Source organism: Ursus americanus, chromosome 12 (assembly GCF_024610735.1).
Source record: "Ursus americanus isolate L20-20 chromosome 12, mUrsAme1.1.p, whole genome shotgun sequence".
Taxonomy (NCBI): domain Eukaryota; kingdom Metazoa; phylum Chordata; class Mammalia; order Carnivora; family Ursidae; genus Ursus; species Ursus americanus.
This window is the reverse complement of record NC_142138.1, coordinates 63260643-63287878: the sequence shown is the minus strand read 5'-3', so window position 1 is coordinate 63287878 and position 27236 is coordinate 63260643. Positions and strand designations below refer to the sequence as shown.

At 45.3% G+C, this 27236-nt stretch overlaps 1 protein-coding gene across 1 annotated transcript in view; it reads right to left on the bottom strand.

The window, feature by feature from the left end:
* Positions 1-26495, bottom strand: part of SLC22A15 (solute carrier family 22 member 15) — a 74723-nt gene extending 48228 nt beyond the window's left edge. Inside the window, exons 1-2 of the mRNA XM_045801433.2 lie at positions 26019-26495; positions 11825-12037 (exon numbers count right to left, since the gene is read on the bottom strand). Of these exons, the coding sequence (XP_045657389.2) occupies positions 11825-12037; positions 26019-26105 (300 nt within the window). The 5' untranslated portion in view covers positions 26106-26495. The remainder of the gene's footprint in view (positions 1-11824; positions 12038-26018) is intronic.
* Between the last annotated feature and the right edge of the window lie 741 nt (positions 26496-27236).

The following is a 27236-nucleotide window of genomic DNA, read 5'->3' as shown; positions in this document are numbered from 1 at the left end:
TGGTTTCTAGGCACCTTCACATGCAATATCTCCAGGTCACGAGCTCCACGATCAAGTTGCGAGCTTATGGACAGTCAGGGCAGGAACGGCCTTCCTCGTCACCCAGGAGCCACTAGGGGTGTTCTCGTGACAGGAAGAATGAGGGAGACCTGGAATCACAGGGGTCTGCTTCTTCTATATGACATGTAGTTAGCCTCTCCGTTAATGAGACGGAAAACGATGGAGAAAAAGAGCCCCCACAAAACCATGCAGTTTTCTAACTAGAAAGGCAGAATCTGTGCCACGGAACATATTCCAAAGCTCACAGAGAGCCCCGCTGAGAGAAGCAGGGAGGAGGAAGAGCACTGCCCACAGAGCCTCAGGGAGCCCGCAAGCCAGGCGGGGGCCACGGCAGGTCTCTGAGGGGTACCCAAGCCCCTCGCACGGCTGCTGTGTCTCTTCTAAAGGAGAACTTGTTCACCAGCCTGGGGTACACCGCTAGTCCCAACTCGGACTTCCCGAGTTGGGGGCGGGGGGAAGAGACCCCAGGGCACAGCCTACCTGATCATAAAGAAAAAGGAAGACAAAGGAAGCTTCCCCCAGCAGACCTGCCAAAATGGGCAGACAACACTGTGCACATGCTTACTGCTAGAGCTCTCTGTCACCCCCCAGCCCCACTTTGGTGAAAACCAAGTCATATGACAAGGGCCAGAGCCCGACCCAGGCCCTCAGCGTGTCGGTGTTTCGGGGCTGCAGGGCTGGAACAAGCAAGCAATGGCGTCCCCCATACGCCTGCGCCATGCGAGCAGCAGGTGCTCTGACAACAAGCCCAACCAAACTGCAGCCCCCCACTGTCCTATAGCCCTATAAACATATTTACCGTTTCGTACAGGAAAATCTCACTTCAGGAGAAAATCAGGTAATCAGAGGCCTCCAGTGACTCGGGAGTACTTGGACAGGGTATTTCAGAGATGGTTTCATGGTGATTAACTAACTTGCTTCATTTCAGTGTAGTTGTCACTCTGAATTACCACTTAATGGGTGAAGTGTGCAGGCTATAACAATCAGTAGTACAGGCATAAGGAAGCAAGACATTAAAAAAAAATTAGCCCCTAAAGCAATTATTGCAGTGAATTTTTCAAATAGTTTTAATACTCGGTCTTTTGACCCCAGGGTACGGCTTGGGGAAAATATATTAATCTCAAGATAATAATCAGTCAATTTCAGTTCTTCAATATCGACGATGATATTAAAGATTCCAACCTTACTCTTTTTGGTTGCAAACATTAATTAAGCATGATAATTGTGTGCCTCCGTGATATTTGGTACTTTCTGAATGAGTTAGAGCTCGGGGAATAATTTGAATACAGCAGACAGCAATTTGCTACATAAATTCACCCCAATGGCTATTAGCTCATTTTAAAATAGTCAAGACTTCTAGATTAGAGGGGTTCTTTTTTGCATTAATACCAAGTTAATCACATCTATATAACCTTTTATTCACCCCTCCCCAAACCCTCCATAAATAAATTCTGCAAGCCCGACCTGAATGTAATAAGGTGCAGGGGGTGAGGGAGGGGGGCTTGAGGAGGAGAGAATTTTAAAATATGCATTTTTAACACAATCTCCTTCAACTATAGGGTTCTAATCGGCTCTATCTTGATATTTATTTTCAGGAGTTTTATGTGAGAGGTCAACGGGCTTTACACTTTTTTTTTAACCCTCACTTTATACCAAATCATTTCAATAAAAACCATACCGTATCTATATACCACTGATCTGTATATTAAGGATATTTACCAACGACTGGATAAGTTACCTGACAAGTTCAGGGGCCAGTTTTAATGCCACCACTTTGGAGATTTGGAGGAGCAACTGAGAAACTACAGAGGTAATTAAAATTGAATTAATGCTGAGAAATTCATGAAGGGGGCCTCATGGGGACGGCATGCACCAAAACAAAGATGAGCTCAACTGGGGGTGCAGAGACGAGCAGCCCTTAAACAGGCGCTGGCCAAGAAGCTGCTGTGGTTCCCCTCCTGCCCGGCACTGCTGGCCCCGGCGGCTCCTTGATCCTCTTTATTCTTCGCTCTGCCGCTGCTTCTCTGCTGACTCCTGTCATTTTGGTAGCGGCCGCAGGAAACTTGGAAGCCACCCACGCCACCTGCTTCGAACCTCTCCAGGACTTGGAACACCATCCACACGGGGCTCTGATGTCCAAGGTGGAAGGAGAGCTCGGGAATTCACACGGGACTCGCACACCCTGCGGGGCGGGCATCCGGATACAAGCCAGACGCTTTACTTGTATCTTGAAATAAAATGAAAGGACTGCAGGGAAAAGATGAGATCTGCACTAAAAATGTAAAGCAGACGAGCATCCTCTAGGGTCTGGCTGAATACATGCGGAGGAGAGACTTGCGCGGCGCCATCACCACGCGGGCAGCCGGCTGCTGAGCCCGATGCAGGCGAACCTCCGTGGGGCTCGCGGGCTGCTGCTCCTTGCACCTAACTCTCCTGGGCTATTTTTGGTTATATCAGTAAACTGCTGAGTTTCTCTGGGCTTGACAATTACTAAAGCTTAAGTGGATCGTTTCTACTTTCGTATTACTTGTGTGCTTTTTGGTTTTGTATTTTTTGGAGGGGTGGGAGGAACCGCTAGCCAGGATCCTCAGGAGATGGACACGAATATCCGGAGAGTTGTGTGATCAGATTGACAGATGCCCTCTTTCCTTCTGCTCTGGTCACATGCCACCATGGAAAGGTCACAGGAAGCTGTGGCCAGGCTCCTCCATTTACTGTGTGACACTGAGTAAGTCGCCAGCTACTCTGAGCCCACACATTCTGGTATTTTTCATTTGCAAGCCAAAATACAAACACCATGACTACCCTTCCTCCTTAGAATTCACTCTGTCAGAGGCAAATCCAAGCATGGGATGGGCAGGCCGGGGTAGGTATTTATTTTGCTCATGTGCCATTGTCCTACGGTCACTTGGCCAACCTTCGCTGCCACCAATCCACCGACCTATACTTGCATTCACTCTTCCCAGGCCGAGCCAAGCTCCTCCCCCTGTTCTGCGCAGAGGTGCCTCCGGGCTGCCGAGGCCGGCTGCCAGTGGCTGGGGAGGCTCTGGAGCCCTGGACCCCACGCCCCTTCACTGACAGCAGCAAAGCACTTACCTCTTTTAAATATGAAATGCCCACTGAGATACTATTAAACCTAAAGACTTCTGTTATGAAAAAAAAAAAGTTTGAAAATCACTGGGGTAGTGGAAAGAGTATGAGCTCACTGAACCCAGACCAGCGACTTATTAAATATGTGATTTAGGGCAAATTCTTTAAATTCTCTACATGCCAGTTGCTTAATCTACAGTGCAGGGCTATTGGCAGGACTAACTAAGCGGCACGTGGGGAAGGTGTCTGGGAGACAGCCTCTCATACAAGAGCCAATGAAAAGATAGTCACAGTTATCTGCTTCCTCACTGTCCTCTACCCACCAAACCTTAGGAAACTCCTCTGTGGCCACAGGCTCTTGGTATGGAACTTCTGTCTGTACTCCTCCGTCCACAGAGTAGCCAGGCCACGGCCACCCTTGTAAAGCCCCATGAACCCACTCAGGCCGGAAGCAGCCAGTTTAGCATCTAGGATGCTCCAAATCCCCTGGAGATCCCACAGAGCAGTGGTGTGTTGATATCCGCAACTGTGCGGCTGCATGACCCTGCCCCCACCTGCCATTCTGGACCCATCTTGGAACACCTGCTGGAGACTGAGGATCTTTGTCTGCACAGAGAATATCTGTGCCTGGAGATCCACCCCCGCGGTAGGTAACTACCCGACCTCCTGATGGGATGGGAACCTGACGTGTGCCTCTCCACCACGGGAGGAACGTAGCAGGCATCTCTAAATCTATAATGGTAGACGTATGACCCAGATGGATAGCATATACATCCAAGTCCACGTGCATCCCAGGTACGAGAAAGGACAGGTGAGTAACAGGAGGAGGGCAAGGGGGTGGGGAAGAAAGAGTGAGAGACAAAGAGGAAACCAGGGAGACACACGCAGAGAATGAGGCAGAAATGTGGGAGAAAGAGAGGGAGAGAAAGGCAAGACAGAGACAGCCAGTGAGACGGAGACACAGAGAACGGCAGAGAGAAAGAAATGGGAGGCAGAAGAGAAAGGCAGAGAGACTCAGATGGAGAGAGGTGCGGAGAGAGAGACATAGGTGCTGAGAGACAAAATGACAGGGACCAGGAGAGAGAGGGGAAAGAGAGAGCAAGGGAGAGGACAGGAGGAAGGGAGACACACACAGTCCCGGTGGGATGACAAAGGCAGATGGCAAGAGGGACAGTGACTCACAGATGCGCCCCAGCCGTGGTCAGGGGGATACAACAGCTGGGTGAGGTGAGGCCATCTTAGCCCATCGTCCTTTTTTTTCTCAGAGCTGCTTTAAACATCGTCAGCCCTTGCCGGGGAAGCTGTGCCACCCCATTTCTCCTACATCTACCAACTCTTTATCTGGGGAGCAGTAGCTCTCCAGGCTCCCTTGTCTCCATATGCAGCCTCCAGTCGAGCTCTGTGAAGGGTGAGCCCCTGGGTGCCAGCACAGAAGGTGCACTGGTGACCAGGGTGCCCCTTCCCACTGTCCTGGAGGGTAGGGTCTGACGGCGCTCCCCCTCCTTGTCTGGCATGAAGGTTTTCTCTAGCATCAGGCGAGCAGTAGTTGCTCAAAGAATATTTGCTAATAATGGTGTCCCTCTAGTGATATGTAAAAGGGCTCCCAATTATAGGTTTCATTAGTATTAATTTAATTCGAGTCCATTGAAATGCATTGGGGTCTGCTGTGCTGAAGCAGAGTGTTGCTGTGGGATCTGATTTACCTTACAGTATGAAGCGCATACTGTGGGATGTTCTGCATAAATATTACTTAGCTCTCGCGCTGGTATACGAGCATTCTAGTCGAGGCCCCACCGTCCAGAGCCGGTCAGCTGGCCTTCTCTTCAGAAAGCCCATTCTGCAGAGGGAGCTCCTACAAGGACTTCAGTCATCATGGTCTCTATTAGTCATGCCTGCTTTTGCTTCTATCTGATTGAAATAGTGGCCTGATGACTAGCAATGATGACTATAAAAAATGGGCTATCTCTGGTGCAATCAAAGACACCCAAGGTACATGAATTAGATCAATATATTTTAGAGTCATTCACTGCCCTTCCGTGAATTTGTGAGATAATCCAGGGTGCTCTGTATTCTTTATACAGGAGTGATGCCCTAGGCTAAAATCCCTCCTTGGTCCTGAGACAATATGAACTCTGGAAGATTCTGCCTGCTTGATGCTGGTGGGGAGGGGAAGCATCAGTAGCCTTCCTATGGAAAATTGGGAGTTTTTCTGTAGTGACCTGCTGTGTAAACAGTATTTAGAACACCAACAAAACCACAGAGCTAGGACTTCTCAAGCCTGCAAGATATTTTATTGTGTGCTTCTCTGATAATAAGAACTGAGTTAATAAATGTTTCTACATGTTGGCAGAATTTGGTCTGAGATCCACTTTCATTGTAATGTGGTAATGGATTTGTTGGAGTGCAGACTTATGGCTCTCACCCATTGCAAAATCCTATGGGGGTAATAAACAGAACAAGTGCCTTTTGGAGAAATGGCTAATTCCACAGTTGGAGTAGGGGGAGGTGAAAGATGAATCTGGAATATCTTGTTATGCCAAAAAATTTTTAAGTGCTCAAAAAAACCCCAAAGTGATGGGCACATCAAAAGGACTTTCAGCTCCAGGAAAATGGAATAAGTGTATTTTTCCCTGTTTCTCCCACTACATACTACTAAAAACCCTGGGCATCACATATGAAACAAACATAAGACAACCCTTAAAGATGGAGAGAAGACCAGCTACGACCCTGGGACCCAAGGAATGACCCGGCGGTGAGTCCCTGGGTTTCTCTTTGCCTCACATACCCGAGATTGGGTGCTGGAGACGGCAGCAACTCAGAAATGCCAAGAGGAATGACAAAAGAAACCCCAACCAAGCCTGCTATCTCCAGCCAATGGCCCAGGCAAGGGGCAGCCCAGCAGGACAGAACATTTTTATTTATTTATTTATTTTTAATTAATTAATTAATTAATTAATTAATTTTTAAAGATTTTATTTATTTATTTGGCAGAGAGAGAGAGAGACAGCCAGCGAGAGAGGGAACACAAGCAGGGGGAGTGGGAGAGGAAGAAGCTGGCTCCCAGAGGAGCAGGGAGCCCGATGCAGGGCTCGATCCCAGGACCCTGGGATCACTCCCTGAGCCGAAGGCAGATGCTTAACAACTGAGCCACCCAGGTGCCCCAGGACAGAACATTTTTAGACAAGAACTGCTTTACTCCAGCCATGCACCACCACAAAACAAAAAGACAAAAACAAAAGCGATGTCTCCAACTCCATCCACAGGAACAAAGGCTAAGTGGGGAACCTAAATATCCACCCCCCACTCCCACCCCTGGCTAGACAGTAACAAGTCACCCCACTTCACTCCATTTGGATGTGTCAGAAAAAGACAAGCAGGGAGCCAGCACTCTCATTACTGTCGTCTGCAGGGAGGAACCCTCCATACCATCACCGCCACTGCCACTGGTGTCAGCGCGAGCACATAGGGAGACTGGATTTCCACCACCACGAGGTAGTAATGAGCACCTCTCCCCTCTTCTTGTGTCAGAGCTGGGTCCAAGAAAGTCAGCTAAAACAGAAGATTTAACTAAGACCCAGAACCTCTAAACATAATCCCTGTAACTTCAGGTTTCAAACAAAAATAATTTGTGATGCCAACAACGAGGAAAATTTCAAGTTGAATGAATAAAAGACTGCCGAGATGACAGAGATGTTAGAACTATCTGAGAAAGATGTTAAAGCTGCCATCACAGCAGTGCTTCAACGAGCACCTATGAACATGCTCGAAACAGATGACAAAATAGACTCAGTGAAAATACGGAAAGTCTCACCAAATAAAGAGAATGTATTTAAAAAGAACAAAATAAAAAGTTCAGAACTAAAAAAATATATGACGAGTAGGTTCAACAGCAGAATCAAAGGGACAGATGAAAGAATCAATAAACTTGGGGGAAAAAACAACAGAAAATATCCAATATGAATACAAAGATAAACCAGACAGAGGAAAATAAACAAAGCTTCAGAGATCTATGGGGCTATAACAAAAGAACTAATATTTCTGTCATTGGAGTTCTGCAAGGAAAAGAGAAAAGGGGATAGGCTAAAAAAAAGAGTACTTGAATAAATAATAGCTGACAATTTCTCAATTTGTCAAGAGCCATAAACCTACAGATTCAAGAAGCTCAGTAAATCTCAAAGAGGCTAAACTTGAAGAAATCCACACCAAGAAACATCACAGTCTAACTTCCAAACACTGGCAACTAAAACACTAAAAAATCTTGAAAGTAGCAAGAGGGAAATGAGACCTTCCTTATAGGAAAAAGACAATCCAAATTACAGCATATTTCTCATCAGAAACCATGGAGGCCAGAAGAAAGTGGCACAGGAGTTTTTAAATGCTGAAGGAAATGAACTGTCAGCCAAGAATTTTATTATGAGGGAAAACAAGAGATGAAGGAGAAATCAAGATATTCTCAGATGAAGGAAAATTAAGAGAACGTGTCACCATCAAAACTACCCTAAAACAGTGGCTAATGGAAGCTCTCTAAAAAAGAGAGAAAACATAAAAAAGGGACCTTGGAACATCAGGAAGGAAAAAAGAACACTATAAGAAAAAGTTGGGGTAAATACAACAGACTTGCTTCTCTTGAGTTTTCTTTTTTTTTTTTTCAAAGATTTTATTTATTTATTTGACAGAGAGAGAGACAGCCAGTGAGAGAGGGAACACAAGCAAGGGCAGTGGGAGAGGAAGAAGCAGGCTCCCAGCAGAGCAGGGAGCCCGATGTGGGACTCGATCCAGGACCCTGGGATCATGCCCTGAGCCGAAGGCAGACACTTAACGACTGAGCCACCCAGGCGCCCCAGTTCCAGAACTTATTATATAACTAAAGTAATACAACTAAACCGAGATGAGACTGCACAGAATCATGCTGAGTGAGAAAAGTCAATCCCAAAAGGCTACCTACAATATGATTCCATTTTTATAACATTCTTGAAATGACACAAGTAAAGGAGAACAGATTAGTGGTCACCAGGGATTTGGGATGGGTTGGGAAGGGAAGTGGTTGTGGCTACACACACACACACACACACACACACACACACACACACGAGGGACCCCTGTGGTGATGGAAATGTTCTGTGTCTTAGCCATATCAATGTCATTATTCTGGCTGTGATATGATACTATGCTTTTGCAAGATGCCATTGGGAGAAACTGGATAAAGATTCACAAAATTTCTCTGTATCATTTCCTGCAACTGCATGTAAATCTACAATTATCTCAAAGTAAAAACTTTTATTTAAAATAAAAGGACACAAAAGCCAGCTTGAAGAAGTTCCCACTGGTAACCTGGGGATAATTTGAGCACCAAAATAATTAAAGACTGTAAACAATTATAAATAATTGAAAAGAATAGGAATCCATGAGTACATAATAATAGATACATAGGTAGGTAAGTAGGTAGATAAGTAGATAGATATAGATAGACAGGCAGGCATACAGACAGACAAGGAAGAAGAAGAAAGGGCTTTTGCTTACAGCTGAAAGGAAAATGCCATGGAAATCTTAAAAAAAAAAAAAAAAGCTTATAGATACAGAGAACAGATTAGTGGTTGCCAGAAGTGGGGCTGGCGGGGGGGTGGCTAAAATAGGTCAAGGAGGTCAAAAGGTACAAACTTTTGGTTATAAAATAAATAAGTCCCAGGGATGTAATGTGCAGCATGGTGACTACAGTTACTAGTACTGTGATTGCAGATTTGAAGGATGCTAAGAGGCTAAGAGAGTACATTCTAAAAGTTCTCATCGCAAGAAAAAATGTTGTAACTATGTACGGTGCTGGCTGTTAACCAGACCTACAGTGGTGATCATTTCACAGTGGATACAAATATGGAGCATGTTGTATACCTGATAGTGATACAATGTTATCTGTCAATTGCACCTCAAAAAGCAAAAAGGCAGAATGCCAACTGGTAAATATGGAGGAAGTGCTAGAGTGAAGAAACCACCATAGCCTAGCTTGGCTTACAAAAGAATCATCCAGAAATGCTAAATTTGGGGTGGGAGGTTCTGATACGGAATAGTAAATTTGCATAATCTTAAAATGATTCTCCACAGATCACTTATTCCTTGAAATGAAAAGAATATTAACTGTACAGGGGAGAAATCAAGCAATCCCTGGAGGTGATGATCAGAATTATCACTGAAAAGGGGCAGATGGATAGTGCATGCCCAGATGTGACCCAGAAGGACACGACATTACTTACTACTATGCCGACTCCGGATACACAACCTTAATGAGAAATCATCAGGCCTGAGATAAAAAACACTCTTATTTTTAAAAAGAGAAGGGGTAGGTCTTCTTCAAAGATATCAATTTCATAAGAGGAAAAGTCTGAAGGTGAAAAGACCCTAAGAATCATGACAACTAAATGTAACCTGTGACCTTAAAATGGAATTGAGTATAAAATGGGGGAACCACTGCTATCAAGGACCATACTGGGTCAAGTGACAAAACTGGGTATGGGTGGTCTATGTAACTATAGAATCAATGTTAAATGTCTTGAAGTTGATAATTGTACTATGGTTACATAAGAAAATGCCCTTATTTTTAGGAAATACACACTGAAGTATTTGGGCATAAAAGAACAACAGTACTTATATAGAACTTTCAAAAGGCTTAGAAAAAATTGGGATGGTAATGATAGATGAAATTATGGGATATAAGGGTATTCTCTATATGAGTGTTGAAATTTCTGTGAGTTGGAAATTATTTCCAAATTAAAAAAAAATTAAGTTCTTTGGCTACTGTTACCTATCGAAAGGAACTGAGAGATGTGCATACCCATTTGGATTGGATGGGTTCCTGAAAAGCACAATAATTAAGAGCATAGGCCTCTGAATTCAGACAAATCTGGGGCAAAGAGCCCCTATAAGCTGACCTGACCTCAAGAAGTCTCAATTTCTTCATCTGTAAAATGGGGGAAATAATGTTCTCATAAAATTATCTTGAACGCTAAACGAGTTCAGGGCTGTAAGATATCTGGACGCCTGGCAGGTGGTCACCGTCCACACTGCTACTCGCTGCTTCAATAGGTTAGTGGTGGTGGTGCCTGGTTAGCACTCGCAGTGATGGTGGTTGTTGCTCTAGGCCGCAGAACTACAAAGATGACCAAATCGTGGTTTCTGACTTCAAGGGACCTTAGAGTTGAACCACAAAGTACAGTGTGTAACGTAAGTGCGAACAAAATGTTACTGGAGCGGAAACAAGCATATTTACTTCTTCCGGGGGGTGGGTTGGGAAGGACTTCACAGGGGAGGTGATGGTCAAGGTGAGCGGTAGAGGGTAGGTAAGGATTTCACCCCGTGGACGCAAGGGTGAGTGAGGGCATTCCAAGGTTAGTTACCTACTGAGGTGACAGGTAGGCCGAGCGCTCAGGGCCTGCGTGGGAAATGGGAGGCAGAGGGAGTGCAGACGGGGCTGGACCAGACTGTGGAGGGAAAAGGGCCTTGAATGTACCACCTGCAATGGAATGGGTTTCACTGCTTCCTGCGTGCAGTGGGAGAATCACTGGAGGTCCTGAGTAAGGGATGACATGCCTGGATTGTTGTCCTGGACAAATACCACCTAGGCAGTAGCTCGAAAAATTAATTCAGTAATTATTCCTTCAAATGGAAACTCTTGCAGAAAGGCCAGGCAAATACTGCAGACACAAATACACAAAAGACACACATATGCCCAGACACACACACACACACATGCACACCCATGTACACACACACAAGACATATGTGCAAACACGCAGAGAGGAGGGTGGACATGGGATGCAGGCAGAGTGTCTGGCAAGCACTCTGGGAGCCCTGCAGAGGAGCAGCCAAATGGATGCGGGCGGAGCTAACCAGCATGGCGGTCAGCACTGAGAGCTAGAAAGTGTCCCGGAGGCCCTCTGCACACCAGGCATTAAGCCCACTGGATCAGTGGGGCCAAGGGCTGGGCCAGGGTGGCAGTGGGCAAACGGAGAGCTTGTGGGGAGCACGCAAAGGACTGAGTATTCCAACTTTTTAACAACCAATACACTTGCCGGCCACCTGCACATGAGCCCCTCTGAGCCCAGGGTTTCTCTTCACCGGACTGCCCATTCTCAGCTTATTTCCCTCAGGCTGGCTCAGAAGGCGCTATCCTTACCAGAACCATGGTGACCACAAAGCCCCCTTCAGAGTAAGGCTTCCTGCCCCCACGAGGCAGTACCATCTGTATCCTGTGTTGTACAGTCAAGGGGCCCCATGGGGTCTACACACAGGACTGGACCAAAACTGTGGGTGTTGCAGACGGTCATCACATTTCTCTCTCTTGACTTTGTTAATTTGGGGGTAGGTAAGAAAAAAATAAAAGTTTTAATTCACTTTTTCAAGGAACGCTCTAACTGAAATGTGGCTCTTCTGGAGTTTATATATTACTTCAACTGACCAGTTTGGGAAGGTTCACACTTTTCCTGTTTGTACAAGAAGGAAAAAGAATGTGTCTTCACGGGATAGTCTCCTGTAACTCCCAAATTTACTAGACAGCTACTTGAAGATGGGGCGGACATTGAAATCTACAAGACAGGCATGCGGTTCCATGGGGACCAGGAGAAACGTTCATCTCGTGGTCAGGACAGCCTGCCTTCGTTTTCCCGGCGGCCACTCGTCACTTTACCTCAGAGGCGATGGAGGTGAAGCTGCCGCTGAAGTGCACGTGCTTCCGGACCTCGCTGCCGTTGGCGGTCAGCAGCCAGTCCCCAAGGGCGCGCTCGTCCCCCGCTGACCGGTTGCCGTGGCTCTGATTGGGCAGGAGCTCCGCCAGGTCCCAGTGGTACGAGGGCGTGGCCCCCACCAGGGCAATGAGGATGGCCTCCGTGGCCACGTACAGCTGAGGGAGCAAACACACAAACCCATCCGCGTTGGAGTCACAATCAGCAAGGGTACAAGCCTCACAAGATCAGTTTCCTGCTTTTTGTGTTTCTCTGAGCTACCGAAAACCAGACGCATCAAAGCAAAGGAGAGAAATGTGAAAAAGAAGCTTGCCCATCTACCACCGACAGAGTCATCAGCAATCCCCCTTGAAAAGCACCCTAGGGCTTTTTCCAGGGGGATCTCCTACATTTGAGATACGCTGATGCTCAGGAAATTGCACATGGATGGTTCAACCATGGCGGAGGATGGGGGGGCGGGATATTACTGGCTCTGATGTGGAAGACTGACATTCCAGCTATTTCCCCTCAACGCTACACCCTCCGTTCAGATAATCAGGCACCAGGGCCCCAGAGTATCTTGGCCCTGGATTCACAATCTAAACTAAACCTTTTGTGGCATAGTCAAATGTCTCAGAAAATAGCATATATAGAGACAGGATATTTTTATATACACAGTAAAAGAATATACAGAGTATATACATAATCACATAGAGTATGTACAATGTGTATATATGGAGAGAAAAATATAGAGAGTATATATATATATATATATATTGATAACATAGAGAAAGAGTGAGCACTAACCAAAGTACTTTATTAAGTATTTAATAAAGCAGGTAATCATAATAAGTACTTGAGTAGGTACTATTTTAAAACATAGTACACAATTATAAGATGTAAAGAAATTCAAAATCCTAGTAATAGATACTCACTTTATAACATTAGCCCTACTTAATCATTGTTTAATCTAAACATAGTTGTTCTCCCAAGGGGAAAAAATTCAAGAAATATTTATTGAGCACATATGCCATTTGTCTCTGATTGTTCTGGGCCTTATAGCTATTCACAATCAGGTTTATAAGCTGTTGAGCCCTATGTAGCCTTTTTATGCTATGAATTTCCATTTATATTAGTTCTCGTTGTTGGATGATTATTTCAAGCTTCAAATGCATTAGGAAAACACAGAATTCATCTGTTCCGGTGAGAACTATCTCCCTTAGTGAGACAATCTTATTTTAAGAAATTACCCCTATTAACTTAGAACCTGGTATCTTAAAATACCTTTAAGCAGAACAAGTGTTTACAAAATACAAGGCTGTGACTTCTCCACAGCATATAGCAACACCCCCAGTGGATGGATGCATTGACTGAGGCACGAAGGGGTGGAGACTTGCCGACCGCTTCAGCTCCATCCATCAGGGAACCCCGGGCTGCTTCCGCACCCCCCTGTAGGGGCATATTCAGCTGCTAAGTGCATAAGCTAAACCGTCAAAGGCAGAGTGATTTATCACAAGCAGATGATGGAATTACTGTCAAGGAAAGAGAAAAGAAGTCATGACACTGTGTGTGTCATAGCAGAAAGCTAATGTAAAACCCAAGATGTGATTTTTGCACTCTGGGAAAGGCTGCGAGGATGGAAGGCAGCTCCAATTTATTTTGAGGGGAGTGACGGTGGGCCTCTCGAGAGGTACCACGCCACCACGCGTCAGTCTGCGTGGCTGATCTATTGTAGAAGGCAAAGGAAATCATGTTTCTGGATTTCTACTGCTTCCTGGCCCCTATTTGCATACTATTAAGGAAGTTTTAGAACAAGAGGCAGTTTATAAAAATAGAAACCTTAATAATTACAGGAACAAATAGATTACACATTTAGCAGCCACTGTAATTACAAAGCTGCTCGCATCGTTTTAGTAACTGTCCCTCCTTATTACAATCTGCTGGACTTAATTGATGGGTAAAGAAATGAAAATAGGGGGCAAGGGAACTCTGGAGATGAGGCAAAACACATGTTCAAAACACAGCCTTCAATCGGGCGAAGCAAACTAGTTATATTTTCTCTCTAAATATGCTATTTTCTGCTTTTGTTCCTACCATTCGCTTCACCTGGAAAGCACTTCACTGGGTTCAGCAGTCTTTGAACCTTTCCCATCTTCCCAGAGGCAACTCGGGTACCACCTCCTCCCACCTCGCCTTCCTCCCCAACCCTCCAGAAGCCCTCTCCTGCTTCTGCCTACCCCCCAAAAGTTCCAGCCTAGACCTTTGTTAGAGACATATCCCTTTCTTCACTCCATTATATATTTATGTGTTTGCTCATCTTCTTTTTCCTACCGAAAAAATCCGTCCCTGAGGATAGGCTCTTTGTATGATCCAGCCCTGGGCATCCAAAGCGAACACCTCAGGACCTTGATACGGGATAGCACACACTCAAGTGAATGAATGAATGAATAAATGACCAGGATGGAATGCTAATAACAACACTTCTCTAATGCTAATTATGCGCCAGGAACTGCTCTAAGTGCTTGCCGGAAATATGTTCACACATCATATTTTTATCTGGATTGTACTAAGATAAGCCACATTCTAGGTGAGAGAGGCAATGCTCAAAGGGACCTCTAATCTGAAGTGTGTTTTCTCATGGAAACCACCATTCTCAGCAATAGCTACGATGTGTATAAAGTAGTTCAGAAACTACACACACCCAATGTTTATAGCAGCATTACCTACATTGGCCAAACTCTGGAAGCAGCCCACGTGTCCACTGACAGATGAATGGATAAAGAAGATGTGGTATACACACACACACACTGGAATATTACTCGGCCATAAAAACGAATGAAATCTGGCCATTTGCAATAACATGGATGGAGCTAGTGTGTAATGCTAAGTGAAATAAGTCAGAGAAAGACAAATACATATGTCGCTCATATGTGGAATTTAAGAAAGAAAACAAATGAGTAAAGAAAAAAAAAGAGAAGGAGACAAACCAAGAAACGGACTCTTAACTACAGAGAACACACTGATGGTTACCAGAGGGGAGGTGGGTGGGGGGATGGGTGAAACAGGTGATGGGAATGACGAAGGGCGCTTGTGATGAGCACTGGGTGTTGTATGGAAGTGCCGAGTCACTATATTGTACACTCAAAACTAATATTACATCATATGCTCACTATAGTGGAATTAAAATTTTAAATTTAAAAATTAAAAAAAGCAGTTCAGATACAAAGAGGGGGTGCTGATATATACCCTAATTCACAGAAGAGAGCGGTGAAACCTAGTTCATCAGCATTATCCCTAGCAACCTGGAGACTCAAAAAGCACTTTCACCTTCTCATCTTCTCCGCCCTCCTCCCACCCTTACAATGTTTCCAGTGCCCACCCCACCTCTGCGCACACACATGTCCACCCAGGGACCTCAACTGCACGCCCGGGGCCATGGCTTTATGTCACCAGAGGGGTCAGACACAGGCAGCTCGGAACTCTATGATGCCACCTGCTTCTCTCCCCCAGAGTCCAAATATTCTCTCGATCGTGTCTCTATCATTCTGCAACTACCGCACACACATTCGCCCACATATTCCTGTCTAATGATCGCACCCATCAGCAGATGGGCCTTAAAGCCACAATCAGAAACCACCATCCACGCGCCTTCGGAGTGGGGCCCACAATGTGGCAAATAGACCATTATCTTCTCCAATGCTACCTCCAGGGAAGAACAAGTACCACAGATGGCTGCACTTCTTCTCCCCTTTCAATGTCATTATAATTAGAAAAGTGACTAACGTGCACCAGGGGACTGAAATTTTTGAAGTTGCAAAAAGTGAAGGTTTTAAAAATGACTTTATATCGACAGCATTATAAGCTTTTATGATAGTCTAGAAACCAAAAATGTCCCCCATAAATGATCTCATCACAACATCTTGTGCTGTGAAGTCATGGCAAGTATGACGTTGATGTTTTAAGCAGGAAAAATGGGCAACAGAGCAATTAAGTGAATCGTTCAAGGTCACGTATGACACTAATAGCAAAACCAGGATGAGAATGGAAGTCGCTTAACTTTGAGGCCAGAGCTTCTCTCAGAAGAAAAACAAAAAAACAAAAACAAAAAACCTAGAAAAATGAAAGATGACTCTATTGTTGTCATTACTGTTAATCTTTTCTGCACTTAGGACTCAGTTAGGTCATTGACTCAACCAGTAGCATGACATGAGCAAGCATATCATGGACGACAGAGCCAAACGCCCGTGCCCAGCACAAATTGGGTATTCAATAAATATTTGTTGGGTGACTGACTGATACCACTTATATTTATTTAAAATATGTAGTCTTTATGTCCTACGTAACTGGAGTCTCGAGTCCTGTTTCTTCCCAACTCTAATTCATCCACGTGGTGCCACCGGCTAGGTCTCCCTGAGACCCTCCTCATGAAGTTCTTCTGGCCCAAACATATTAATGGCTATGTCCCAGCATAAATACCCTAGCGATAAATGTCCTAGCAGTCCAGGTCTCCACCGCATGGCCCAACTGCTACCTAAGCCACGTTCAAGCTTTCTGTACGAGCCCACTTAGATCCCCAAATGTGACTTCTCATCATGTGGTGTGAAAAGCATACGGACTCTGCATACCTGAGTTAGACCCTCAGCTCTAGCAAACTTTCAGCGAGTCAAAGCCTCTCCAAACTTCACGTTTTCTTTCAGTGAGATTGAGCACTAGTAGTCCACCTCTTTATCTAATTCATTCATATCTAATCAACCTATTCTGAGGTTCAAACGGGATGCTGCTTTAGCCAACCGCAAACTGTACAGCCCCACACAAATGGGATCTAACAGGGCTTCCCAAACGTTACTGGGCAGGGTCTGATCCCACAGCCTGGCGGAGAGCTGGTTCCACATCGCGAGAGCAAGCTCTCATGAGCTCAAGACTGCTGGGCTGGGTCACACTTTGGGCAGCAAGGGCACAATCTGTTCTCTGTTTTACATATTTTTTTTCCAATTGTATGGTTTTCCATCTGAAATGACTTTCCACTTCTCTTTAAACCCAAGCTCCAAAGTTCAGCTCAAGCTCAGCCTTTCCAAAGTCTTCCACAAACCACTCCAGACCACACTGATGGCGCCCTTCTTAGTTTCCAAAGCTTCCATTCGGTGGCTACACTATTACTGGGGAAATGTTATTTTGTATTATTTAACAGGGCAGATATAGTGAAATGCTAAGCTGTTAATGATTCTCTCCTGAAGGAAAGAAACCCTAATTGACATTTCTATATCCTTCCAAGTAAACCCGACACATCGCTGTATACAGAACAGCCTATGATACATTTTGTTAACTAATTCCTTGCAGAATGGTGCAGGGGGAAAAAAAAAGATGATGATGGATGACAACCCAGTAATTCCGGGACCTAATCCTGGTTCCAAGCACTAATTAAGACTTTGGACAAATTAAGCATTTGGGTAAACAGTGATTTAACCTGCATCTGTTTCCCCCCCTCTCTCAATCTTTCTCCCAAATAAAATGGGAATACCACCACCTGACCACTTCCTTCTGTTACTTCCACTTCATTCTTAAAAAATTTGAGCGAGTACCAGCCCTTTGCAACATGCCTGTTATCAGGCGATAACAAGGATGGATAAGAAACAAGTACTTCCTTTCAGGCAAATACATTCAAGTGAGGACAACAAATACACACAAAGCGATAAACACAAGGCCGATTTTGACAAATGCGGTGTTTGCCATGGTAGAAATGAGGTTAATGAGAACACAAAGTGGATGGGAATTCCAACGGGGAGAATAAGGAAAAGGTTGCAAATGTGACACCTGAGCGAGGTAGTAGGTTAATCAGAACCAAAATCAGGGGAAGGGATTTTTAGGCCAAAAAAAAATTAATAATAATAGGCCAATCAGAGTCGGGAAAGCAAAGAACACATTTTTAGCGTTCTCTGAAGAAGTATTACAGGGCTAGCTCAGCTTTTCCCAAACTTTGGTCATCTGGATACCCCCTGCAAGAGTTTTATGTGCTCATTTTCTGTTTTCTATTATTTACTTAATAGTCTTTTAAATCGTTTCAAATTTTTTGAGTTTTTATTTAAATTCCAGTTAGTTAATTTATGCTGTAATATTAGTTTCCGGTGTACAATGTAGTGATTCAACACTTCCATACATCACCTGGTGTTCATCATAACAAGTGCCCTCCTTAGTCCCCATCACCTATTTCACCCATCCCCCCCCCCACACATCTCCTCTGGTAACCGTCAGTGTGTTTTCTATAGTTAGGAGTCTGTTTCTTGGTTTGCCTCATTTTTTCCCTTTACTCATTGGTTTTGTTTAATTTCACATGAGTGAAATTATACGGTATTTGTCTTTCTCTGACTGATTTATTTTGCTTAATACTCGCTAGCTCCATACATGTCACTGCAAATGGCAAGATTTCATTCTTTTTATGGCTGAGTAATATTCCATTGTATATATATACCACATCTTCTTTATCCATTCATCAACTGATGGACACTTGGACTGTTTCCACAGTTTGGCTATTGTAGATAACGGTGCTATCAACATCGAGGTGCATGTATCCCTTTGAATTAGGGATAAATCAGGTAAATACCTACTAGTGCGATTGCCAGATCATAGGTTAGTTCTATTTTTAACTGTTTGAGGAAGCTCCATACTGTTTCCAGAGTGGCTGCACCAGTTTGCATTCCCATGAACAGTGCAAGAGGGTTCCCCTTTCACCATATCCTTGCCAACACCTGTTGTTTCTTGTCTTTTTGATCCTAGCCATTCTGACAGGTGTGAGGTGGTATCTCGTTGTGGTTCTGATTTGTATTCATCTGATAATGAATGAGGATGAGCATCTTTTCATGTGTCTGTTGACCATCTGTCTGTCTTCTTTGGAAAAATGTCTATTTATGTCTTCTGCCCATTTTTAAATTGGATTATTCATTTTTGGGGTGTTGAGTTTTATAAGTTCTTTATATATTTTGGATACTAGCCCTTTATCAGATATGTCATTTGCAAATTTGATCCAAATTTTTTAACTTAAGTAAATTTGCTGAGGAATACAATTTTATATCAATAGAGATATGACCAGCCAGATTGAGCTATGAAAATAAACACCATATCATAATGCCAAGTATTGGCTAGTATGTTTTTTTTTTAAGGTGGGCCACAAGAGAGATTTTCAAGCAAGATTTGGGGGGTAGGGCGGAAGGACGAAAGCAAAGGAGTAGCCATCTTGTTTTTTGTGCTCAGAAGGCTGGGGCAGGTGCTCCCGTGCCTCACATATATGGCCGCTTCTTTGCTGGCTCACTTTGTTGGTGCAGCAGGGCAGTTGGGCCTGTAACTGAGCCACGTTCCCCTGGACCCTCCCTCAGCATCTCTGACTCCTGGGCCAGGTGTGCGTTTCGTTCCATGATGAAAAGCAGTTGCTTCAAGGCTCGAGGCAGAGAACGACACAGATCCCGGTCATTTCTGATGGCTTCCAGATCATAGTTTTTCTTCCAGACTGCCTTCCCTGCAGACTTCAAGCTCCAACAGCAGACACGAAGACAGCAGCCTTACAGCCAGCTCCCACAATTGCATATGGTCAAATCTCTGTAATAAATTATTCACTGACTACAGGTATAATCATATACATATAAATATATATGCTCCACACACACATACACACACACGTGGGTCCCCGTCCCAGGAGTTCTGCTTCCTGCCTCTCCGGTTGAACTATGACTGACACCACCTTGAACAAATATGGCACAATATCAGCACTTACCAAATCTGGAAGTAGGTACACGTGTGTTTGTGACATTATTTCCTGTGTTTCATTGGAAATGTTTCATAATTTAAAAAGAAGCTTTAAAAGAAAATGAATAATAAATACAATAAAAACAGAAAAATGTCATTACATTCCAACGAGGCAATGTTTTCTGCCGAAGTCTGAGCCTTCTTTGGTTCTTACTTCTAGTTCATTCCCTTTGTGACAACAGAAATATTTGCAAATGTTTTGAGAAGTGCTAGCATCGCAGGAGATTTTCTTCTTAGACAAAAGACAGATTAAGGAAGAACGGAAGAGGGACTGACCCTCTCACTTTATAAGCTAATGCTATTTAATACTATTTCCATATGCCACCTAACTCTACCATGCAAGCCATTCTTTGGGACATCAGAGAATGCAGAAAGATAGAAGATTAGAAATAACGAGAGAGCATTTGTGATAAGCAGGTGTTGTGTGTAAGTGATGAATCACTGAATTCTACTCCAGGAACCAATACTGCTCTGTATGTTCACTAACAAAATATGTTAAAAAGAAAAGAATAGAAATGACTGATGGAGTAATATAGAATCAAGAACAACAGTGAGAGGGTATTTCTGGAAGTGGGGGAGAGATGTCTTCCGCTTGGACACTGTGGAGAAAGCCTGAGCTGTGTGTGTCTTGGGATTTGCTGGCGCTCCCTCCTAAGGCAGCCTCTGACCGTGGTAATGAACCAAGCTCCTATTCTGCAAACCTCACGGGGACACTGACACAATGCCAACCAACGACCGGGCATTGGGCAACTTTAAGAAATTCTGAACTTGCAAAACATATTAATTAAACCTTCATGATCCAGCCATTTCCCAGAGCACAGTAACGACCGAGGGGTCACCTCCAGAAACTCACTCAGCCATCTCACGGCAGAGGGTCACAGCATTCAAGTCTAGCGTTCTTTCTGTCACACACTGTCTGTCTTCACACTGTGTGTGTGTGTGTGTGTGTGTGTGTGTGTGTGTGTGTATTGTCTCATTAAGCGAATACCTTCTCTGTCAGGGCACATGCTAAGTGGCTGTGCTGTGGGTGGCCCTGCCAGGCATGCTGCTGGGGACCTGGGTGCTGTAGAGGTGTTGAGCTGGTTGCTTTCCAAGGCACATCCCAATTTTGAGATGCCCGAGGCTCAGAGGAGCTCTCTAAACCTCCCCGGGGCTCCCTGGATGTCCATAAGCGCCCTGGATGGAAATCTGGTCGGATCAAGTTGCAACTTCATCTGCTTTACGCCAGGGGGCAGTGTCTGTCTATAGACAGCAGCTTTCCTGAGGACAGACTTGGGGACAAGCGGAGCTCTGGTCTCTCTGAACTATGGTGCCCCGCTCACCTAAAGTGATGGGAGAACACCAGTAAAGGTTCCCCGGATTATCACCCTAACTCAGGGCCACTGTCTGAAGGCAGACAGAACTAAATCTGAGGGTAAGGGCAGCATAAACACCTGCTCAGACTAGCAGAGAACCCTGGTAGATGCTCCCGTGTTCTGGAGTCATGACAGAAGCTCTTACTAAGGCCCTGTGTTCCCATCATGGCTGAACCCCCGGTGGTGGTGAGAAACCCCGAGGCACAAGGGCTGGTCTTAATGACTAACCCAGTGAGCTCTTGACTGATATGTACGGTAGGCACTTCATTACTTGCTTATGGTTGAGAGGTTGGAACCACCTCAGAGAAACCTCACCCAGAGAAGTCCTTCCACGAATCTCCTGGGGAGATTAAGACATGGAGGCAAATGCAAGCAGGCGGGAGACATTCGTCGTGACAGTGTTCTATAGAGTTTAATAAAGTACCCTGAACAAAACTCCCTCTACCACATGCTCCTCAACGTTCAATTCACAGACCACAACTCACAGCGTTAACTGGTTAAAGAAACAGCAATAGGAGAGTGGACGGTTAGTCTCATAGAGTGAACGGTAGCATTTTCTTCTAAGTACGCACATCTTTTCTATATCCCATTTGTATTTTTTCAACATTTAACACAGAGAAGCAAAACAAAATTCATGAACCCGCCATCACAATGAACTAGTTTCATTTTAATATATTTGCTTCAGATTTTTAAAATACAGTATTACGAATACAGAGCAAAGCTCTTTTGCAGCCCTCCCACTCCGACCTGTCCCTTCATCCCCTGGAGGTAACCAATCTCCTGAACTGGGCATGGAGCCTTCTACTCCATATGCTTATACTCCTACACTGTCCATATACATTCATAAACCAAATATGGTATTGTTTCCTACGTGTTTACAAATTTTTACGAAGTTATGTGTCACACTGTATACACCAGGCTGGCTATTTTTTTTCATTTAACATTGTGTTTTAGAAATTCATTCCTGTAGCTGTTTATAGATCTGGTTCATTCACTTCATCTGTTATATTCTATCAAATTTATACCGCATTTTAATGACCTGGAACCTTTTTGAGAGTCATTTAGGTGGCTACTCATTTTTGTTATTACAAACAGTGCTGCAATAAGCATCCTAGATATAACTCCTTACGCACAAGTTCAAGAGATATTGGGAGGACACACACCTAGGAGTCCAATGCTGGGTTTTAATTGTACTAGCCAGTGCCAAATAGTTCTCTAAACCAGTAGTTCCCACTTCTCATTTTCATCCCACCTGTACTGTTAGACTATTTAATGTGTGCTAATCTAATAAGTGTGAAATGATATTTCATAGTCATTTTAATATGCCTGTCCCAGATGACCACTGAAGGTAAACATCTTTTCATGTGTTGACACATGCACTTTCCTGTTCTGCAACACTCCCAGGTCAACCATCCCACTTTCTAAGTCACCATGAAAAGACATTTATTGTGTGAATGATTTGAATGCACTGGTAGCTCTAGGATCTGGTAAATAAGGTTGGGGTTATTAAGAGTTTACGTTAAAATAATGCATTCCGGAACACCAGAGGACTATACCTCAAGCTCGGGTCCTCAATGTCATCACAATTTTGCTGGTGAAACTAATGCTTGTTACAGGTTACATGTTGGCTAATAGGTGTTTTAAATCCTGTGCAAATCATACTACAATCTGTGCTTTGTGATCCCTAAGAAAATGAAGGAGCCGGAGTCTGTGGCTTAGAACAAAGAAGTAGGATCCATTTTCACTTTGTGTCTAAAGGGATCCAAAAACAAAGAATTGTATTCCAACACTTCTCCTCCAGACAGCCTGACAAACAAACATATACATATGCGAACACCAAATAATGATGATGGCATGAAGTCTGAATCACTATCAGGAAATAGAAACAGAAATAAAGTACACAGAATTAATCATATTTACATACTACAAATAGCTCTTACCCAAGGGAGGGCACATATATCTGGAGAGTAAGAATTTTTCTAACTGCAAAACGAAATATTACTGCTTGTTCATAAGACAACTATTTTGACATAAGGCAATCATCTTTTCCTTTAGCTTCTGGCTTATGTACTTTCAAACTACATAGCACTATTATGAGGGGCATTTACATCTTATCGTAGGAAGAGAAATCTACAACATCTGCATCTGTTCTTTTTGTATCTGAAAGTTGACTGCTACAGAGATTCCGAAGACTGTGTCCGCAAAGAGTGTCAAGAGAAGTCTCCTAAAGGAAACCGCATATTGAGGTAACTTTTGATGAGCTACGTGATGGTATCAATAATCCAAGAAAACAGTTAACCTAAAGACCTTTAGAGTTGGCTTTGTAACATGGTTTTGGCCTTTTAGTTTGAACTTGGATGTGTTCGAAGGAAAGGGAGTTAAAACCATTAAAAATAATACTAATGGCCCCAGAAGGAAGAAAATGCAAAAGGATATAAAGTTGCTCTCTCTGTCCCTCTAGTTTTGTGTTTCTCAGCTGGGGATGGTCATTACCAGCCCGTAGATGCAGAAAAGGCTCGTGCTGCAGCACAGCCCGCTGTCTGGCTGCCCCTCTCCCTGGCAGTCCCATGCACAATGTGCAACGCTGTCTGGCAGGGCCCCCTCTCCCTGCAGGGCTGCTGCGCAGGTGGTCTCTACGCTCCTTGGGCAACGGGAGACCGGGGCTTTGGTTTTTATTTTTTATGTTTTTCCAAGACTTTATTTTTTTTTTAAAGTCATGTCGACACCCAACATGGGGCTCAAACTCACAACGCCAAGATCAACGTCCCACCAAAGGAGCCAGTCAGGCACTCCAGGGCTTTGGGTTTTAAAGCAAATATCGATCTCCCACCTAAGCCTACTCTGAAATGGGCTTCTTGCTTTTTCCTCTGTTAGAAGAAGCAACCTCCACAAGATGATGAAAGCATCATGTTACAACTGCGTAACGGGGCTCCCAGGACTCCCACCCCACAGGCCAGCCCTAGCCGAAACCATCTCCAACAAGAGACTTGGTAGAGAGGTCTTTGGTGACACACTCTCATTTCCAGGATAGTGTTGGGAGACCCCAGGACCACGAGGATCATGTATCTCAACGGGGTGGTTAAGTCCTCAGAAACAGGTACCGTGGTGAAGGATTCACTTCTACTTGGACTGACGCACCGACTCTGTTGGGACAGACACAGCGACAGGGCACCTCCCAGCCCACACCTAAAGATGAAGTCACTGATTCCCAACACTCTTAAGACCCAGTTCTCTGATGGCAAATCCTGACCACATGTCAGGCAGGCATCAGTGAACAGTCACGGTCCCACGCTTAGGGCTCTTTGGTACTAAATTCTAACCAACTGGGTCAACCATAAAGAAAAGTGAGGGAAACAACAGGTCCTGAAGCCAGCTCAGTGGCCTTTTCAGTGCTGCACACCCTCAAGATAAACTTATTCTCCGTAGGTGGACACCTGGCCAGGCCTGTAAGAAGATAACAACAGCAGGTGGAGTATAGGGATGGGGGGCGGGGTGGCATTGCTCAGAAAAAGGAGTCACGTGCCTGGAATTCTTCGTTAGAAGAGGAAAGAAAAAGAATTTTCTCAAAGAAAAAGTATTATAAATGAATATCAGGCATCATGGATACAATTTTATTTTCTCTGTGTTAAATACTCTTTTGTTTTAGGAAATACTTTCCCCCCACAGAAACATTACATTTAAAGCTGAAGGAATGAATTTAAAGGGACTTCAGAATACTGCATGTTTGTGAACTGAGAACTTGCTTTGCTAGAAGGACTGATATCATCTATCTGTCCATCATCTGAACAGCTCTTCTGGCTGGGGAGAAACTCAACTGAACTTGCAAACATTGTAATGGAAAACAGAATCAATAAGACAACGGGTACCGCCCTCCACACCCCTGTCTGCCTGCTGAGCGCTTGCCTTATGCCAGGTTTAAGCAACTGGTGGTGATTAGACTCAGGACTGCCCTGTACTTTCCTTAGGATAATTATCATCACAGGGTCATTGTACTTAATTTAACTGTCTGCCTGCCTCAGCCCAATCCCCACTAGAAGGCAAGCTTCACCAGAAAGGGGCTTTGATTCGGCCGCCATTGTAGCCCCTGCCGAGCACACAGTAGGCACTCATTAAATATGTGTGGACTGAAGAAATAGTGCAATGACTCACACAGTAGATACTAACAAAGAGTTTGTGAATGAACCAACTTTAGAATATTGGGAGCAGTAACTGATGTTAAATGGGCCATTTAGGCTGGCAAAGGAGGAGTAACTCTTGCCTGGCAAAGTGTATCGATAGTGACCTCGAGCATACCAAACCCACATTTTTAGGCTGGGTGGGCAAGCAGTCTGAGAATTCTGCACAATGAAGAAACGATTCCATTTTATAACCACACGTTGTAGACGGCATTTTTCAACTTATGAAAGTCTCCGCCCAAGTCTGGCTTCTGAGCAGAATGACCCAGCAGAACTTAAACGGGAGAGAAAGCCTTGCACGGAAAGCATCTGACACAGGAGGCCCCTCGAATCCAGGAAAAGGTGGTAAGGGGACACCCAGAACTGAAGGAGGCCGCTCTAGATCGGACCTCCGTGGGCCGGCGACCAGGGCTCTCTCTGTGCTCCAGATTCCAAGGTGACGTAGCCACAGGTGAGAAACAATTCCCTCGCGCATTCACGGCGTATCCCAGGGCACCGCGGGACTGGGCATCATTTATTCACCAGCTCAAGGGCGGAAGTACATCCCCACCCTCTTTCTCGCACTGCTTCTCCCACTCGAGGTGGCGGGGAGGGTGGGCCTGGCGGAACCGCCCACGGGGGTGGCTCTAAGGCTGGGGTGGGCACCGCAGGCCAGGCCCGCGGGCGACCTTGGCGTGCCGCGGCCCAGGCCGGCCCTGCGGGGCTGGGGGCTCGCGGCCCCTCGGGGTTTGGGGAGACGCGGCGGCGGCTGGCCAGGCTTCGCGGCGGGGGGGCGGGGGGAATGGTCCGCGGGAGGCCGGGAAGCGGGGCGCGGGAGGAGGCGGCGGGGGACTCACCTGCAGCAGCACGGCCAGCAGGAAGCACAAGTACATCTGGTAGATGCCCATCTCCCCCACCGCCTGGAACGCCTCTTCCACCTCCATGGCTGGCCTGGCCCGGCGGCCCCGGCTTGGCCCGGCGGTGCGGAGCGGGAGCTGGAGCGGGGGCCGGGGCTGGGGAAGGGCGGGGGCGGGAGCGGAGCCGGAGCGGGCGGGCCGGGCTGCGCGTCTGCGCGGGCGGGGCGCGGGGCGCGGCACCAGCCGCCCCGGCCGCGGGTCTTCCCGGTGGGGACCTGGGTCGGAGACAGCTTGCAGGGCGTGCCGCTCACAGGGCCAGGGAAGAGGAAGTGGGCTCGGGCTGAGGCATCCTCGCCGATGGAGAAACACGGAAACAGGAGCCAGTCGGCCTCCGGGCCCTGCTTGGGGCGGGGGGCGCAATAAGCGGGCGACCTGGTGGCGGCTCAGCGTTGTTTGTCCCTTTGCACAAATCGGGAATGGGGGCGTTCTAGAGCCTACGGAGAAGAGTGCTGCTCGGCCTTTCTTTGCAGTCCTACTCTGTACTAGCTTTGTAGGGGTCACAGGTAAACAAATTCTTGCAAAGCCGCGAAATTCATTTGCAAACAGAAATAGGAGGTATAAAGGAAATGCAAAAGAGCAAAGGTAAAGGTATGGGACAGGACGTAATGGATGCCAAGGTGTTTGAAGGGTCGGCAGCATTTGCCAGGCGGGAAAGGTGGAGGAAGACGAGGCAGGGCCGAGTGAGGGGTCACCTGCCTTAAGTTCCCTCATTGCCGCACCTCCTGAGCCTGGTGTTAACAGCTGCCTAGTATTCTCTTGTCCCGGCCACGACCCCCAATACAATGTGGACGCAAGAGGTGACCAACTAATATTTTATTTAGGCTTTCACGTCTAAGAGAGTGAGATGGGCCTGTAGTTTTCTTTTCTTCCTACTGTCCCTGTCTGCATTTGGCAGTAAGCTCACAGCAGCTTCCTAAAAGGAGTTTGAAATGTTTGATAAAAGTCTCCTTTAAATCTGGATTGGCTTGTTTTGCAGGGCGACCCCCTTATTACAGAGATAGATAGATAGATAGATAGATAGATAGATAGATAAATTACATATATTTTTAGTGCTGTTTTTAAATTACTTTTTTTTCTAAAAATGTTTCTATTTTATCGATTTTTTTGGTTTTGTAATAAACTTGTTCATCTTGTTCTCTTAGGATTTTATAAAATCAT